General features: G+C 33.4%; 1 protein-coding gene across 1 annotated transcript; it reads left to right on the forward strand.

The window, feature by feature from the left end:
- Positions 1-17,488: 17,488 nt before the first annotated feature.
- Positions 17,489-18,205, forward strand: LOC113316465 (F-box protein At3g07870-like). Its single transcript, XM_026564639.1, has one exon. The coding sequence runs from the start codon at positions 17,489-17,491 to the stop codon at positions 18,203-18,205; it is 717 nt and encodes a 238-aa protein (XP_026420424.1).
- Positions 18,206-18,922: the final 717 nt, after the last annotated feature.

Genomic DNA, 18,922 nt, shown 5'->3' on the forward strand with positions numbered 1-18,922 from the left:
TGGCATCTAAATAAGTTGATATGGTATTCTCTTTTAGTCATGAAGTATCTCTGTGAAAATTTCATGAGAATCCCACTAGTTTTCGTACCTTTGTCAATTTATATTGAGAAAAAGGGGGAGAAGTAATGTGTAGTGTGATACTACAAATACATATGGTTTACGGTTCATTTTGTAAGGGGGAATGGTTTTCATGTTGAGATGAAGTATTGACTAAGGTGGAGTGACATATCACCATAGTATTGTTATCAAAGTTGTGATACAATTGAACTTTGATGTTGTGCAATAATACTATGGCACTGTATACAATGATTGCTAGAATTTTATTTTCTCATTGTTATCTTCACGGATCTTCAATAACTATGATGCTGAACTTACAACCTTTAGGATCATGGAGTACTTGGAAGTGACGCATATTTCGAGTCACGTTGAAGATTCCAAGGAGATCAAGCATTTGAATGAGATGCTACAATTTTTATTTATTTTGTAATCTTTATGTATTGATAGTTTTGTCACTAAAATTCACAAAGGGGGAGATTATTGTTAGAGCACTTCTCAGTCGAACTCGCATGCGTTCTTATATCAAGCATGTGTTTTCAATGTTAGTGATCAAAACTATAAGTCTTGGTTTCTAGCCTATTTATAGATGTCTCAGACTAGGACATAGATTGTGTAGTTGATCTTCGTTTTCACGGAGTTCATCATTTGAAGATGAATAACTACTAAGGGGAACTTGTGGAAATTCTTCGACAAAAGGTATGTGGAGACTTGAACTCATCTATCACTTGGAAAGTCTATTTCTACTATCTCCTATATTGAGACATAAGTCGTGCTACGATATAGTTTTCTCTATACACATTTGAGATTTCGAGCTCAGTATATCTCGCTTACATATTTCTCGAAATATGTGTTGGTAAGCTTTCGCTTCGACCAAGTTCATCTTAAATCATGAGAAAATTGCCGAGTAACGTCTTACATGGTTTGTGTGATACAATCATTTGATGTAGGCTTGGAATATTTCGACAATGATTATTTGATGCTAATAGTCTTTAAAAACGGCTATTATCATTATAGAAGAATGTTTCAATGATTGAAATAAAGAGTTGAAGATGTAACCATCTTTGGATATAAGCATATAAAGTGTGTTCTCACATTAGTGTATAAATCCATAAACCGGGAGCCAATGTGTGTATACGAAATTGGTGAAGGAGACAAGATAAACATGAATTTATTTCTTGTGTTTTTAGAAGAATAACTAGAGTTTGGAATAGCCATTATTGTGAGTACACATAGCTATGTCCAACAATTCTCATCTTCAATGTTTTTAAATTTATTTATTTAAATTCTAATTTATTTGGAAGATGATTTTTGACATTTTAATCTTTATGATTTTATATATAGCAAATTGTTATGGGATATGTTGTTTACGTCTGTGAACCTGTGACTGTCCCATACTTGTTCAAAAGTTATCTCTATTATGTCGGTATGAAAGTATTGATAGAAGATAGAATGAACTTTTGACAATACAAAAGTTAAAGACTTTTATGTGATTGTTTTGATGGAAGAAAGGATAAAACTTTTGTTTACAAGGATTAAGTCTATATATGTCATTGTGCAAATAGTGATGGAAAATAGAATGAATCCTTGTTTATTCCGCATTATTGGTCTTCTCCGATTCACATTTTTGTGCATATACTGTGTTGCTCCTTAAGATTTCTTATGTTTGATCATGACAAACTAAATTCATCATTCTATTGTGGTTATTTTAGTGGTGGCTCCGTAAGTTCTCTTATGACGAGCATGACCAATTGAATTGATCACATTGTTGTGGTTAATTTGGTTGTGTATTACAATTAAATTAATCATGGGTTTTCTTGTGGTTAATTTATTGTGTGTATTTCGATTTCATTAATCATGGGTTCTCTCGTGGATAATTCAATTGAATATTTTGGATACAAATTCATGTTTTCATGTGATTTGATTTTATCCAAAACAATCCTTCTTTTCTTGTAAAATCAAGGTCGCCTTTGTTGTTTTTTCGGGAATGACATATTATGGGGGAGAGTTCTTTTTGAACTTGTGCTTAATTACCAAATATTTGTGGGGAGTGCGGCTGTGGAATATTATATGGGTTATCTTGTATCTTTATAAACTCCTTGATGAATGCATTTAGCTTCGGCTTTATGATGGCATCTAAATAAGTTGATATGGTATTCTCTTTTGGTCATGAAGTATCTCTGTGAAAATTTCATGAGGATCACACTAGTTTTCGTACCTTTGCCAATTTATATTGAGAAAAAGCGGGAGAAGTAATGTGTAGTGTGATACTACAAATACATATGGTTTACGGATCATTATGTAAGGGGGAATGGTTTTCATGTTGAGATGAAGTATTGACTAAGGTGGAGTGACATATCACCATAGTATTGTTATCAAAGTTGTGATACAGTTGAACTTTGATGTTGTGCAATAATACTATGGCACTGTATACAATGATTGCTAGCATTTTATTTTCTCATTGTTATCGTCACGGATCTTCAATAACTATGACTGAACTTACAACCTTTAGGATCATGGAGTACTTGGAAGTGACGCATATTTCGAGTCACGTTGAAGATGCCAAGGAGATCAAGCATTTGAATGAGACGCTATAATTTTTATTTATTTTGTAATCTTTATGTATTGGTAGTTTTGTCACTAAAATTCACAAAGGGGGAGATTATTGTTAGAGCACTTCTCGGTCGAACTCGCATGCGTTTTTATCTCAAGCATGTTTGTCAATGTTAGTGATCAAAACTATAAGTCTTGGTTTCTAGCCTATTTATAGATGTCTCAGACTAGGACATAGATTGTGTAGTTGATCTTAGTTTTCACGGAGTTCATCATTTGAAGACGAATAACTACTAAGGGGAACTTGTGGAAATTCTTCGACAAAAGGTATGTGGAGACTTGAACTCATCTATCACTTGGAAAGTCTATTTCTACTATCTCCTATATTGAGACATAAGTCGTGCTACGATATAGTTTTCTCTATACACATTTGAGATTTCGAGCTCAGTATATCTCGCTTACATATTTCTCGAAATATGTGTTGGTAAGCTTTCGCTTCGACCAAGTTCATCTTAAATCATGAGAAAATTGCCGAGTAACGTCTTACATGGTTTGTGTGATACAATCATTTGATGTAGGCTTGGAATATTTCGACAATGATTATTTGATGCTAATAGTCTTTAAAAACGGCTATTATCATTATAGAAGAATGTTTCAATGATTGAAATAAAGAGTTGAAGATGTAACCATCTTTGGATATAAGCATATATAGTGTGTTCTCACATTAGTGTATAAATCCATAAACCGGGAGCCAATGTGTGTATACGAAATTGGTGAAGGAGACAAGATAAACATGAATTTATTTCTTGTGTTTTTAGAAGAATAACTAGAGTTTGGAATAGCCATTATTGTGAGTACACATAGCTATGTCCAACAATTCTCATCTTCAATGTTTTTAAATTTATTTATTTAAATTCTAATTTATTTGGAAGATGATTTTTGACATTTTAATCTTTATGATTTTATATAGCAAATTGTTATGGGATATGTTGTTTACGTCTGTGAACCTGTGACTGTCCCATACTTGTTCAAAAGTTATCTCTATTATGTCGGTATGAAAGTATTGATAGAAGATAGAATGAACTTTTGACAATACAAAAGTTAAAGACTTTTATGTGATTGTTTTGATGGAAGAAAGGATAAAACTTTTGTTTACAAGGATTAAGTCTATTATATGTCATTGTGCAAATAGTGATGGAAAATAGAATGAATCCTTGTTTATTCCGCATTATTGGTCTTCTCCGATTCACATTTTTGTGCATATACTGTGTTGCTCCTTAAGATTTCTTATGTTTGATCATGACAAACTAAATTCATCATTCTATTGTGGTTATTTTAGTGGTGGCTCCGTAAGTTCTCTTATGACGAGCATGACCAATTGAATTGATCACATTGTTGTGGTTAATTTGGTTGTGTATTACAATTAAATTAATCATGGGTTTTCTTGTGGTTAATTTAGTTGTGTATTTCGATTTCATTAATCATGGGTTCTCTCGTGGATAATTCAATTGAATATTTTGGATACAAATTCATGTTTTCATGTGATTTGATTTTATCCAAAACAAATCCTTCTTTTCTTGTAAAATCAAGGTCGCCTTTGTTGTTTTTTCGGGAATGACATATTATGGGGGAGAGTTCTTTTTGAACTTGTGCTTAATTACCAAATATTTGTGGGGAGTGCGGCTGTGGAATATTATATGGGTTATCTTGTATCTTTATAAACTCCTTGATGAATGCATTTAGCTTCGGCTTTATGATGGCATCTAAATAAGTTGATATGGTATTCTCTTTTGGTCATGAAGTATCTCTGTGAAAATTTCATGAGGATCACACTAGTTTTCGTACCTTTGCCAATTTATATTGAGAAAAAGCGGGGAAGTAATGTGTAGTGTGATACTACAAATACATATGGTTTACGGATCATTATGTAAGGGGGAATGGTTTTCATGTTGAGATGAAGTATTGACTAAGGTGGAGTGACATATCACCATAGTATTGTTATCAAAGTTGTGATACAGTTGAACTTTGATGTTGTGCAATAATACTATGGCACTGTATACAATGATTGCTAGCATTTTATTTTCTCATTGTTATCGTCACGGATCTTCAATAACTATGATGCTGAACTTACAACCTTTAGGATCATGGAGTACTTGGAAGTGACGCATATTTCGAGTCACGTTGAAGATGCCAAGGAGATCAAGCATTTGAATGAGACGCTATAATTTTTATTTATTTGTAATCTTTATGTATTGGTAGTTTTGTCACTAAAATTCACAAAGGGGGAGATTATTGTTAGAGCACTTCTCGGTCGAACTCGCATGCGTTTTTATCTCAAGCATGTTTGTCAATGTTAGTGATCAAAACTATAAGTCTTGGTTTCTAGCCTATTTATAGATGTCTCAGACTAGGACATAGATTGTGTAGTTGATCTTAGTTTTCACGGAGTTCATCATTTGAAGACGAATAACTACTAAGGGGAACTTGTGGAAATTCTTCGACAAAAGGTATGTGGAGACTTGAACTCATCTATCACTTGGAAAGTCTATTTCTACTATCTCCTATATTGAGACATAAGTCGTGCTACGATATAGTTTTCTCTATACACATTTGAGATTTCGAGCTCAGTATATCTCGCTTACATATTTCTCGAAATATGTGTTGGTAAGCTTTCGCTTCGACCAAGTTCATCTTAAATCATGAGAAAATTGCCGAGTAACGTCTTACATGGTTTGTGTGATACAATATTTGATGTAGGCTTGGAATATTTCGACAATGATTATTTGATGCTAATAGTCTTTAAAAACGGCTATTATCATTATAGAAGAATGTTTCAATGATTGAAATAAAGAGTTGAAGATGTAACCATCTTTGGATATAAGCATATATAGTGTGTTCTCACATTAGTGTATAAATCCATAAACCGGGAGCCATGTGTGTATACGAAATTGGTGAAGGAGACAAGATAAACATGAATTTATTTCTTGTGTTTTTAGAAGAATAACTAGAGTTTGGAATAGCCATTATTGTGAGTACACATAGCTATGTCCAACAATTCTCATCTTCAATGTTTTTAAATTTATTTATTTAAATTCTAATTTATTTGGAAGATGATTTTTGACATTTTAATCTTTATGATTTTATATATAGCAAATTGTTATGGGATATGTTGTTTACGTCTGTGAACCTGTGACTGTCCCATACTTGTTCAAAAGTTATCTCTATTATGTCGGTATGAAAGTATTGATAGAAGATAGAATGAACTTTTGACAATACAAAAGTTAAAGACTTTTATGTGATTGTTTTGATGGAAGAAAGGATAAAACTTTTGTTTACAAGGATTAAGTCTATTATATGTCATTGTGCAAATAGTGATGGAAAATAGAATGAATCCTTGTTTATTCCGCATTATTGGTCTTCTCCGATTCACATTTTTGTGCATATACTGTGTTGCTCCTTAAGATTTCTTATGTTTGATCATGAAAACTAAATTCATCATTCTATTGTGGTTATTTTAGTGGTGGCTCCGTAAGTTCTCTTATGACGAGCATGACCAATTGAATTGATCACATTGTTGTGGTTAATTTGGTTGTGTATTACAATTAAATTAATCATGGGTTTTCTTGTGGTTAATTTAGTTGTGTATTTCGATTTCATTAATCATGGGTTCTCTCGTGGATAATTCAATTGAATATTTTGGATACAAATTCATGTTTTCATGTGATTTGATTTTATCCAAAACAAATCCTTCTTTTCTTGTAAAATCAAGGTCGCCTTTGTTGTTTTTTCGGGAATGACATATTATGGGGGAGAGTTCTTTTTGAACTTGTGCTTAATTACCAAATATTTGTGGGGAGTGCGGCTGTGGAATATTATATGGGTTATCTTGTATCTTTATAAACTCCTTGATGAATGCATTTAGCTTCGGCTTTATGATGGCATCTAAATAAGTTGATATGGTATTCTCTTTTGGTCATGAAGTATCTCTGTGAAAATTTCATGAGGATCACACTAGTTTTCGTACCTTTGCCAATTTATATTGAGAAAAAGCGGGAGAAGTAATGTGTAGTGTGATACTACAAATACATATGGTTTACGGATCATTATGTAAGGGGGAATGGTTTTCATGTTGAGATGAAGTATTGACTAAGGTGGAGTGACATATCACCATAGTATTGTTATCAAAGTTGTGATACAGTTGAACTTTGATGTTGTGCAATAATACTATGGCACTGTATACAATGATTGCTAGCATTTTATTTTCTCATTGTTATCGTCACGGATCTTCAATAACTATGATGCTGAACTTACAACCTTTAGGATCATGGAGTACTTGGAAGTGACGCATATTTCGAGTCACGTTGAAGATGCCAAGGAGATCAAGCATTTGAATGAGACGCTATAATTTTTATTTATTTTGTAATCTTTATGTATTGGTAGTTTTGTCACTAAAATTCACAAAGGGGGAGATTATTGTTAGAGCACTTCTCGGTCGAACTCGCATGCGTTTTTATCTCAAGCATGTTTGTCAATGTTAGTGATCAAAACTATAAGTCTTGGTTTCTAGCCTATTTATAGATGTCTCAGACTAGGACATAGATTGTGTAGTTGATCTTAGTTTTCACGGAGTTCATCATTTGAAGACGAATAACTACTAAGGGGAACTTGTGGAAATTCTTCGACAAAAGGTATGTGGAGACTTGAACTCATCTATCACTTGGAAAGTCTATTTCTACTATCTCCTATATTGAGACATAAGTCGTGCTACGATATAGTTTTCTCTATACACATTTGAGATTTCGAGCTCAGTATATCTCGCTTACATATTTCTCGAAATATGTGTTGGTAAGCTTTCGCTTCGACCAAGTTCATCTTAAATCATGAGAAAATTGCCGAGTAACGTCTTACATGGTTTGTGTGATACAATCATTTGATGTAGGCTTGGAATATTTCGACAATGATTATTTGATGCTAATAGTCTTTAAAAACGGCTATTATCATTATAGAAGAATGTTTCAATGATTGAAATAAAGAGTTGAAGATGTAACCATCTTTGGATATAAGCATATATAGTGTGTTCTCACATTAGTGTATAAATCCATAAACCGGGAGCCAATGTGTGTATACGAAATTGGTGAAGGAGACAAGATAAACATGAATTTATTTCTTGTGTTTTTAGAAGAATAACTAGAGTTTGGAATAGCCATTATTGTGAGTACACATAGCTATGTCCAACAATTCTCATCTTCATGTTTTTAAATTTATTTATTTAAATTCTAATTTATTTGGAAGATGATTTTTGACATTTTAATCTTTATGATTTTATATATAGCAAATTGTTATGGGATATGTTGTTTACGTCTGTGAACCTGTGACTGTCCCATACTTGTTCAAAAGTTATCTCTATTATGTCGGTATGAAAGTATTGATAGAAGATAGAATGAACTTTTGACAATACAAAAGTTAAAGACTTTTATGTGATTGTTTTGATGGAAGAAAGGATAAAACTTTTGTTTACAAGGATTAAGTCTATTATATGTCATTGTGCAAATAGTGATGGAAAATAGAATGAATCCTTGTTTATTCCGCATTATTGGTCTTCTCCGATTCACATTTTTGTGCATATACTGTGTTGCTCCTTAAGATTTCTTATGTTTGATCATGAAAAACTAAATTCATCATTCTATTGTGGTTATTTTAGTGGTGGCTCCGTAAGTTCTCTTATGACGAGCATGACCAAGTGAATTGATCACATTGTTGTGGTTAATTTGGTTGTGTATTACAATTAAATTAATCATGGGTTTTCTTGTGGTTAATTTAGTTGTGTATTTCGATTTCATTAATCATGGGTTCTCTCGTGGATAATTCAATTGAATATTTTGGATACAAATTCATGTTTTCATGTGATTTGATTTTATCCAAAACAAATCCTTCTTTTCTTGTAAAATCAAGGTCGCCTTTGTTGTTTTTTCGGGAATGACATATTATGGGGGAGAGTTCTTTTTGAACTTGTGCTTAATTACCAAATATTGTGGGGAGTGCGGCTGTGGAATATTATATGGGTTATCTTGTATCTTTATAAACTCCTTGATGAATGCATTTAGCTTCGGCTTTATGATGGCATCTAAATAAGTTGATATGGTATTCTCTTTTGGTCATGAAGTATCTCTGTGAAAATTTCATGAGGATCACACTAGTTTTTGTACCTTTGCCAATTTATATTGAGAAAAAGCGGGAAAAGTAATGTGTAGTGTGATACTACAAATACATATGGTTTACGGATCATTATGTAAGGGGGAATGGTTTTCATGTTGAGATGAAGTATTGACTAAGGTGGAGTGACATATCACCATAGTATTGTTATCAAAGTTGTGATACAGTTGAACTTTGATGTTGTGCAATAATACTATGGCACTGTATACAATGATTGCTAGCATTTTATTTTCTCATTGTTATCGTCACGGATCTTCAATAACTATGATGCTGAACTTACAACCTTTAGGATCATGGAGTACTTGGAAGTGACGCATATTTTGAGTCACGTTGAAGATGACAAGGAGATCAAGCATTTGAATGAGACGCTATAATTTTTATTTATTTTGTAATCTTTATGTATTGGTAGTTTTGTCACTAAAATTCACAAAGGGGGAGATTATTGTTAGAGCACTTCTCGGTCGAACTCGCATGCGTTTTTATCTCAAGCATGTTTGTCAATGTTAGTGATCAAAACTATAATTCTTGGTTTCTAGCCTATTTATAGATGTCTCAGACTAGGACATAGATTGTGTAGTTGATCTTAGTTTTCACGGAGTTCATCATTTGAAGACGAATAACTACTAAGGGGAACTTGTGGAAATTCTTCGACAAAAGGTATGTGGAGACTTGAACTCATCTATCACTTGGAAAGTCTATTTCTACTATCTCCTATATTGAGACATAAGTCGTGCTACGATATAGTTTTCTCTATACACATTTGAGATTTCGAGCTCAGTATATCTCGCTTACATATTTCTCGAAATATGTGTTGGTAAGCTTTCGCTTCGACCAAGTTCATCTTAAATCATGAGAAAATTGCCGAGTAACGTCTTACATGGTTTGTGTGATACAATCATTTGATGTAGGCTTGGAATATTTCGACAATGATTATTTGATGCTAATAGTCTTTAAAAACGGCTATTATCATTATAGAAGAATGTTTCAATGATTGAAATAAAGAGTTGAAGATGTAACCATCTTTGGATATAAGCATATATAGTGTGTTCTCACATTAGTGTATAAATCCATAAACCGGGAGCCAATGTGTGTATACGAAATTGGTGAAGGAGACAAGATAAACATGAATTTATTTCTTGTGTTTTTAGAAGAATAACTAGAGTTTGGAATAGCCATTATTGTGAGTACACATAGCTATGTCCAACAATTCTCATCTTCAATGTTTTTAAATTTATTTATTTAAATTCTAATTTATTTGGAAGATGATTTTTGACATTTTAATCTTTATGATTTTATATATAGCAAATTGTTATGGGATATGTTGTTTACGTCTGTGAACCTGTGACTGTCCCATACTTGTTCAAAAGTTATCTCTATTATGTCGGTATGAAAGTATTGATAGAAGATAGAATGAACTTTTGACAATACAAAAGTTAAAGACTTTTATGTGATTGTTTTGATGGAAGAAAGGATAAAACTTTTGTTTACAAGGATTAAGTCTATTATATGTCATTGTGCAAATAGTGATGGAAAATAGAATGAATCCTTGTTTATTCCGCATTATTGGTCTTCTCCGATTCACATTTTTGTGCATATACTGTGTTGCTCCTTAAGATTTCTTATGTTTGATCATGAAAAACTAAATTCATCATTCTATTGTGGTTATTTTAGTGGTGGCTCCGTAAGTTCTCTTATGACGAGCATGACCAAGTGAATTGATCACATTGTTGTGGTTAATTTGGTTGTGTATTACAATTAAATTAATCATGGGTTTTCTTGTGGTTAATTTAGTTGTGTATTTCGATTTCATTAATCATGGGTTCTCTCGTGGATAATTCAATTGAATATTTTGGATACAAATTCATGTTTTCATGTGATTTGATTTTATCCAAAACAAATCCTTCTTTTCTTGTAAAATCAAGGTCGCCTTTGTTGTTTTTTCGGGAATGACATATTATGGGGGAGAGTTCTTTTTGAACTTGTGCTTAATTACCAAATATTTGTGGGGAGTGCGGCTGTGGAATATTATATGGGTTATCTTGTATCTTTATAAACTCCTTGATGAATGCATTTAGCTTCGGCTTTATGATGGCATCTAAATAAGTTGATATGGTATTCTCTTTTGGTCATGAAGTATCTCTGTGAAAATTTCATGAGGATCACACTAGTTTTTGTACCTTTGCCAATTTATATTGAGAAAAAGCGGGAAAAGTAATGTGTAGTGTGATACTACAAATACATATGGTTTACGGATCATTATGTAAGGGGGAATGGTTTTCATGTTGAGATGAAGTATTGACTAAGGTGGAGTGACATATCACCATAGTATTGTTATCAAAGTTGTGATACAGTTGAACTTTGATGTTGTGCAATAATACTATGGCACTGTATACAATGATTGCTAGCATTTTATTTTCTCATTGTTATCGTCACGGATCTTCAATAACTATGATGCTGAACTTACAACCTTTAGGATCATGGAGTACTTGGAAGTGACGCATATTTTGAGTCACGTTGAAGATGACAAGGAGATCAAGCATTTGAATGAGACGCTATAATTTTTATTTATTTTGTAATCTTTATGTATTGGTAGTTTTGTCACTAAAATTCACAAAGGGGGAGATTATTGTTAGAGCACTTCTCGGTCGAACTCGCATGCGTTTTTATCTCAAGCATGTTTGTCAATGTTAGTGATCAAAACTATAATTCTTGGTTTCTAGCCTATTTATAGATGTCTCAGACTAGGACATAGATTGTGTAGTTGATCTTAGTTTTCACGGAGTTCATCATTTGAAGACGAATAACTACTAAGGGGAACTTGTGGAAATTCTTCGACAAAAGGTATGTGGAGACTTGAACTCATCTATCACTTGGAAAGTCTAGTTCTACTATCTCATATATTGAGACATAAGTCATGCTACGATATAGTTTTCTCTATACACATTTGAGATTTCGAGCTCAGTATATCTCGCTTACATATTTCTCGAAATATGTGTTGGTAAGCTTTCGCTTCGACCAAGTTCATCTTAAATCATGAGAAAATTGCCGAGTAACGTCTTACATGGTTTGTGTGATACAATAATTTGATGTAGGCTTGGAATATTTCGACAATGATTATTTGATGCTAATAGTCTTTAAAAACGGCTATTATCATTATAGAAGAATGTTTCAATGATTGAAATAAAGAGTTGAAGATGTAACCATCTTTGGATATAAGCATATATAGTGTCTTCTCACATTAGTGTATAAATCCATAAACCGGGAGCCAATGTGTGTATACGAAATTGGTGAAAGAGACAAGATAAACATGAATTTATTTCTTGTGTTTTTACAAGAATAACTAGAGTTTAGAATAGCCATTATTGTGAGTACACATAGCTATGTCCAACAATTCTCATCTTCAATGTTTTTAAATTTATTTATTTAAATTCTAATTTATTTGGAAGATGATTTTTGCAATTTTAATCTTTATGATTTTATATATAGCAAATTGTTATGGGATATGTTGTTTACGTCTGTGAACCTGTGACTGTCCCATACTTGTTCAAAAGTTATCTCTATTATGTCGGTATGAAAGTATTGATAGAAGATAGAATGAACTTTTGACAATACAAAAGTTAAAGACTTTTATGTGATTGTTTTGATGGAAGAAAGGATAAAACTTTTGTTTACAAGGATTAAGTCTATTATATGTCATTGTGCAAATAGTGATGGAAAATAGAATGAATCCTTGTTTATTCCGCATTATTGGTCTTCTCCGATTCACATTTTTGTGCATATACTGTGTTGCTCCTTAAGATTTCTTATGTTTGATCATGACAAACTAAATTCATCATTCTATTGTGGTTATTTTAGTGGTGGCTCCTTAAGTTCTCTTATGACGAGCATGACCAATTGAATTGATCACGTTGTTGTGGTTAATTTGGTTGTGTATCACAATTAAATTAATCATGGGTTTTCTTGTGGTTAATTTAGTTGTGTATTTCGATTGCATTAATCATGGGTTCTCTCGTGGATAATTCAATTGAATATTTTGGATACAAATTCATGTTTTCATGTGATTTGATTTTATCCAAAACAAATCCTTCTTTTCTTGTAAAAGCAAGGTCGCCTTTGTTGTTTTTTTCGGGAATGACATATTATGGGGGAGAGTTCTTTTTGAACTTGTGTTTAATTACCAAATATTTGTGGGGAGTGTGGATGTGGAATATTATATGTGTTATCTTGTATCTTTATAAACTCCTTGATGAATGCATTTAGCTTCGGCTTTATGATGGCATCTAAATAAGTTGATATGGTATTCTCTTTTGGTCATGAAGTATCTCTGTGAAAATTTCATGAGGATCACACTAGTTTTCGTACCTTTGCCAATTTATATTGAGAAAAAGCGGGAGAAGTAATGTGTAGTGTGATACTACAAATACATATGGTTTACGGATCATTATGTAAGGGGGAATGGTTTTCATGTTGAGATGAAGTATTGACTAAGGTGGGTGACATATCACCATAGTATTGTTGTCAAAGTTGTGATACAGTTGAACTTTGATGTTGTGTAATAATACTATGGCATTGTATAACAATGATTGATAGAATTTTGTTTTCTCATTGTTATCGCTACGGATCTTTAACAACTATGATGCTGAACTTACAACCTTTAGGATCATGGAGTACTTGGAAGTGACGAAGATTTCGAGTCACGTTGAAATGCAAGGAGATCAAGCATTTGAATGAGAAGCTACAATTTTTATTTATTTTGTAATCCATATGTATTGTTAGTTTTGTCACTAAAATTGACAAAGGGGGAGATTGGTAGAGCACTTCTCGGTCGAACTCGCATGCGTTGTTATCTCAAGCATGTTTGTCAATGTTAGTGATGAAAATTATAAGACTTGATTTCTAGCCTATTTATAGATGTCTCAGACTAGGACATAGATTGTGTAGTTGATCTTAGTTTTCACGAGATTCATCATTTGAAGACGAATAACTACTAAGGGGAGCTTGTGGAACTTCTTCGACAAAATATATGTGGATACTTGAACTCATCTATCACTTGGAAAGTCCATTTCTACTATCTCCTATATTAAGACATAAGTCGTGCTACGATATAGTTTTCTCTATACACATTTGAGATCTCAAGCTCAATATATCTCGCTTACATATTTCTCGAAATATGTGTTGGTAAGCTTTCGCTTCGACCAAGTTCATCTTATATCATGAGAAAATTTCCGAGTAACATCTTATATGATTTTTGTGATACAATCATTTGATGTAGGCTTGGAATGTTTCGATAATGATTATTTCAATATCTTGAAAATTGCTTTGATGCTAATAGTGTGTGAAAACGGCTATTATCATTATAGAAGAATGTTTTAATGATTGAAATAAAGAGTTTAGAATCTTGTAACCATCTTTGGATATAAGCATAGTGTTTTCGCACATTAGTGTATAAGTCCAAAACCGGGAACCTAAAGTATGCATACTTGTGTATATACAAAAAGGTTGTAGGAGACTGGGTAAGTACACATACTGGCGGAAGTTCACGTCCGTGAATTTATGCTGAGTTTGAAAACCAAACCCAAACTCACCCGGTTACCTAAAGTACGCGTACCCGTACACATACTGGCGGAAAGTTCACGTCCGTGAATTTCTGCTGGAGTTTGAAAAATAAACAAAACTCAAATCCGGTTACTTAAGTACGCATACCCGTACGCATACTTAAGTAGGTTACTTTCTAAAATCGGTTGTACATGAACCTAAACATTTATCAATAAGGAATGCGATTTTTGCAAACCGTGGCTATAATTTTCATGTATTGATTCGAGTGAATCAAATCGATTTTGCTTCAATTGTGTTCTTGTATAATTCTATGAGAATATAACAATTGAACAACTCTTTAACTAGTTTTATTTGAGTCATTTGAACTAGTTATGGTTGAGATGAATAAGGTTGATATAAGAGTAATCATATGGCTAACCTCGGTTAACTATTTATGAACCAACATGGCGTACACATTTAGGTATGGTTACATAAACCTAAATGAGGGTATATTTCATTTGTGTGTAACAAGCTAAGTTCGATCTAACGGTTGAAAGATATTAGCTTGGTTGAATCAGGTTTTTCATTTGACAATGAATATTGAATGCTTTGTTACCAAGGTGACTTGGATTGCAAACCCTGATTTGAAAACTATATAAATGAGAACTCTAGCAACTGGGAAACCTAATCCCCACACCTCCTGTGTGTTACTAGTTTCATAACTAGAGTCGATTCTCCTTTAACCTTAGGTTTCTTCTCGGGACCCTGTAGGTTAACGACTTGAAGACTTCATTGGGATTGTGAAGCCAGACCCAACTATTATCTTTGTAGTTGCGCGATCTGATCTTGTTGTTTCTATTGGATTGAGTGCAATTGTAAGATTGGCTTGAGATTTATATCTCCGATAGGCAAGATAGAAAAGTAATCACAAACACCTTCGTCTCATCGTTTGTGACTCCACAATATCTTGTTTTGCTAGTTGATTAAAATTATTGTGAGGTGACTGATGATATTATGTTTTTCTTCAGGAATATAAGTCCGGTTTATCAATTGGTTCATATTCACCTTGGTTTATCAAAAGACAGAACAAAAACTCTTGGTTATTTATGTGGGAGACAGATTTATTCAATTCTATAGACTTTTCTGTGTGAGACAAATTTGTCTATCAAGTCTTCGACTTTGGGTCGTAGCAACTCTTAGTTGTGGGTGAGATCAGCTAAGGGAATCAAGTGTGTAGTATCCTGATGGGATCAGAGACGTAAGGAGCACAACTGTACCTTGAATCAGTGTGAGATTGATTAGAGTTCAACTATAGTCCAGTCCGAAATTAATTGGTAGTAGGCTAGAGTCTGTAGCGGCTTAATACAGTGCGGTGTTCAATCTGGACTAGGTACCGGGGTTTTTCTGCATTTGCGGTTTCCTCGTTAACAAAATTCTGGTGTCTGTGTTATTTCTTTTCCGCATTATATTTTGTTATATAATTGAAATATCACAGGTTGTGCGTTAAGATCAATCAATTAGAATATACAACCTTTGGTTGTTGATTTACATTGATTGACACTTGAACATTGGTCTTTGGTACCGTTCAAGTTACTCCTCTTATATTCAATCGGGCTCGCAGATTTCTATTTGCTGATTGCGGATTAAATTAAGAGTTAGAGATATTATACTCTTTGATATACTTTATTATAGATTGAGTCTGACTGTCTAGTTGATTCTCTAGAAAGTGTATTGGAGTAAGTCCTCTCAGATTGTCAAACGAATTGTTTGGTGTGGTTGTTAATTAGACCCCCGCATTTTCATTTGCTATGGTCAGAAAAAAATGTTTTGAAGTGAACATGAAAGTTATTGCTTATCTTCTTGATTTGTCATCTTGAACATAACTTTCTACCTCGGCATGAAAGAAATCGTCACATCAACAAGTCTCATATTTCTGAGATACTTGGTTGTGGGTTTTGGAGTAGAAATAGTCTTGCTATCAAGGATTTTCCTGAGTATCTCAAGTTCTTGGCCAAGCTTGTGGTACCTAACCTGTCTCTCAGCAACATACACGAGGTGAAATGGAATTGAGACATGATCGCACTAATTTACCACATGGTAATATGTACTCGTAACTTTAATTTTTGTGGTTTCATTAATGAAGTTAATAGTTTCTTTAACACATTTATATTTAGTATTCTATATCCCTCTTAGTCTGTATGAACTAACTATTGGAGATGTATTTATACGAAATGGGGTCTAAAGTCCTACGTGTGTTCAAAAAAGTTATTTCCATCCTCTATTGGAGATGCTCTTATATACAAGCAAGAAAAAAACTTTAACTATCTAGTTGAGCCACACATCCACAAGCCATAAGCCCTATGACAAAGATTAGTTTAGCAGGGTTTATTTTAACATAATTTTTTAAAGATTAGTTGTTTTTAAATAATTGTTTTTCTACATGGAATTGCTTTTTTTAATTAATAAAAAAGTTATTTTATTAATAATAAATTTTGATATACAAAAAACAAAAAGAAAATCAGGCTTGAAAAAGGAATTTCCACTTCTTATAGGATTTTATTTTGCTCGTTTTGGTTTATTTCCTGGTTTAGATGATTTCTTTTTTCTTCGTCCAGATATTTTAGAATTATTGAGGCCTATATAAGAAAGCTTATTGGGTGATGGTATCTCATAAAAACTCATTCTACTCTTTTTCTCTTATGAATTTTTGTTATTGATTGATCGCACTCACACATCGTTATTCGTATATCGGATTGGATTTTTGATCAAAATTTAGGACTCTTCTACACCGGAGATTTCTTTTTTAGAAAAAGTACAACGGTCAACGGAGATTCAGAACATGGTCAGACGCCAAGTCTTTAAAGAAAAGCAATTCCCCAGTCAACTTTACACGTGTGCAATAAGACCTGAAACCGACCGAACCGGTTAACTTCCATTATTCTATATCTCCTTCTAGCTTTCCAATTTCATTTCATTTCACTTGTTCTTCTTCTCCTCTGTGCTTTTTCAATTCAATTAGGGTTTCTTCTTCATCCATCAGTTCTGAGTCAATTAGATTCTAGATGTATATAATCTCCTAAACGAGTGTGGGTTTTTCTTCTTCAGTGTAATTTATATGTATATATGTTAAATTATGGCTTACGAAGAGCAGCAGAAGAAGAAGATGCAAAGAGCAATATCTTTGGAAAATGCCGATTTTGATGATCCTTGTCCTCGATATCTTCCTCAGGAAATATTTTTGGAAAATATTCTAACGAGATTACAAGCTCGGGATGTAGCCAGGTACAGCTGCGTCTGTAAGTTATGGAACAATTACACTTTCAAAGATTCAAAATTTGCTTCTTCCCACTTTATTCAAAATAAGAATAAATTAAATCTAGTCTTTAATCTCTCCAACGTATCTCAAAAGGCTTACTTTTTCACTCTAGAAAAGGATGAATTTGACGATACCGCAATTCCTCCTCCTACATCAAAAAAGAGAAAAAGGGATGATGATGATGATGAAAAATTTCTCTCTTATAGAATTTTAGGGGACTTCACTTTCTTATTCCCATGTGAACTAGTAGGTTATTGTAATGGTTTAGCTTGTTTTAAACCAGTGAGTAGAGATTCTAATGTTAATGGTGCAATTTCTATCCTTCACCCTATCATGGCTGAATCACTAGTCCTCTCTTATCTAACTCCTACCCAGAGTACAGGGAGATTATGCAATTACTTGTGTCATGGTTTTGGTTTTGATTCTTTATCAGAAGAATATAAGGTTGTCATTATCTTTACTACTACTCCTTCAGTCAAAACAATCAACCATCAGGAATTTGTTTGCATGGTCGTTACACTAGGAGGAAGATAGTCATCAGTACTTCTGAGATCAAACCGCCACCAGGTTATTCTTCCTTTCCTAGTTCAATGGTCACAACAGCTTCAAGAGTTACTCGTAAATCAGCTACTATCTGCGGCGGTGATCTTTTCTGGTGGATAACTAATACTACTGGTAATAGTAGTAATAGTATTAATAAGAATAAGTTCGAAATGCTGCTCTCGTTCGACATGCACAATGAGAAGCTTCAGTTTGTTCAGCTCCCTACTGATCAATGTAGTCTGACCCCGGCGTTTACGACTTTACGGTGAATGACCAACAATATTTAGTGGTTGATTATCATCTTCTGGAGTTTAAAGGATATCCTTGTGTTGTACGCTCTGAAACATTAATGTTACCCGGCAACAGCAGTGATCGCCGTCATTTTCTCCGCCGTTTCTCCGTCGTTGTACTAATAAGAGTAGTAGTATTTATTAAAGGACAAGATTGAGCAAGTATGGATCGAGGAGGAGATGTTCGATGTTCAACTCAAGGAGAAAGGTATACTACCAGCTGCACTCTCTAGTTACTTTGACACAACCTCTACTAAACCTCCTCCTACACGCATGCTAAGTTTCAACGATCAGCTGTTATTGTATTGGTTTGATGGGAGATGTCTTGTACTCTACAACTTGCAAATGAGGCAGATTAAGGTGGTCAAATGCAGCAATAAGTGGTATAGTGATATTTTTGAATCTAAAGTGGACGGGG

Source organism: Papaver somniferum, chromosome 10 (genome assembly GCF_003573695.1).
Source record: "Papaver somniferum cultivar HN1 chromosome 10, ASM357369v1, whole genome shotgun sequence".
Taxonomy (NCBI): domain Eukaryota; kingdom Viridiplantae; phylum Streptophyta; class Magnoliopsida; order Ranunculales; family Papaveraceae; genus Papaver; species Papaver somniferum.

What these genes read in the sequence shown, in the direction of transcription:
- LOC113316465 (XM_026564639.1), top strand. Translation starts at nt 17,489, where the DNA reads ATGGCTTACGAAGAGCAGCAGAAGAAGAAGATGCAAAGAGCAATATCT.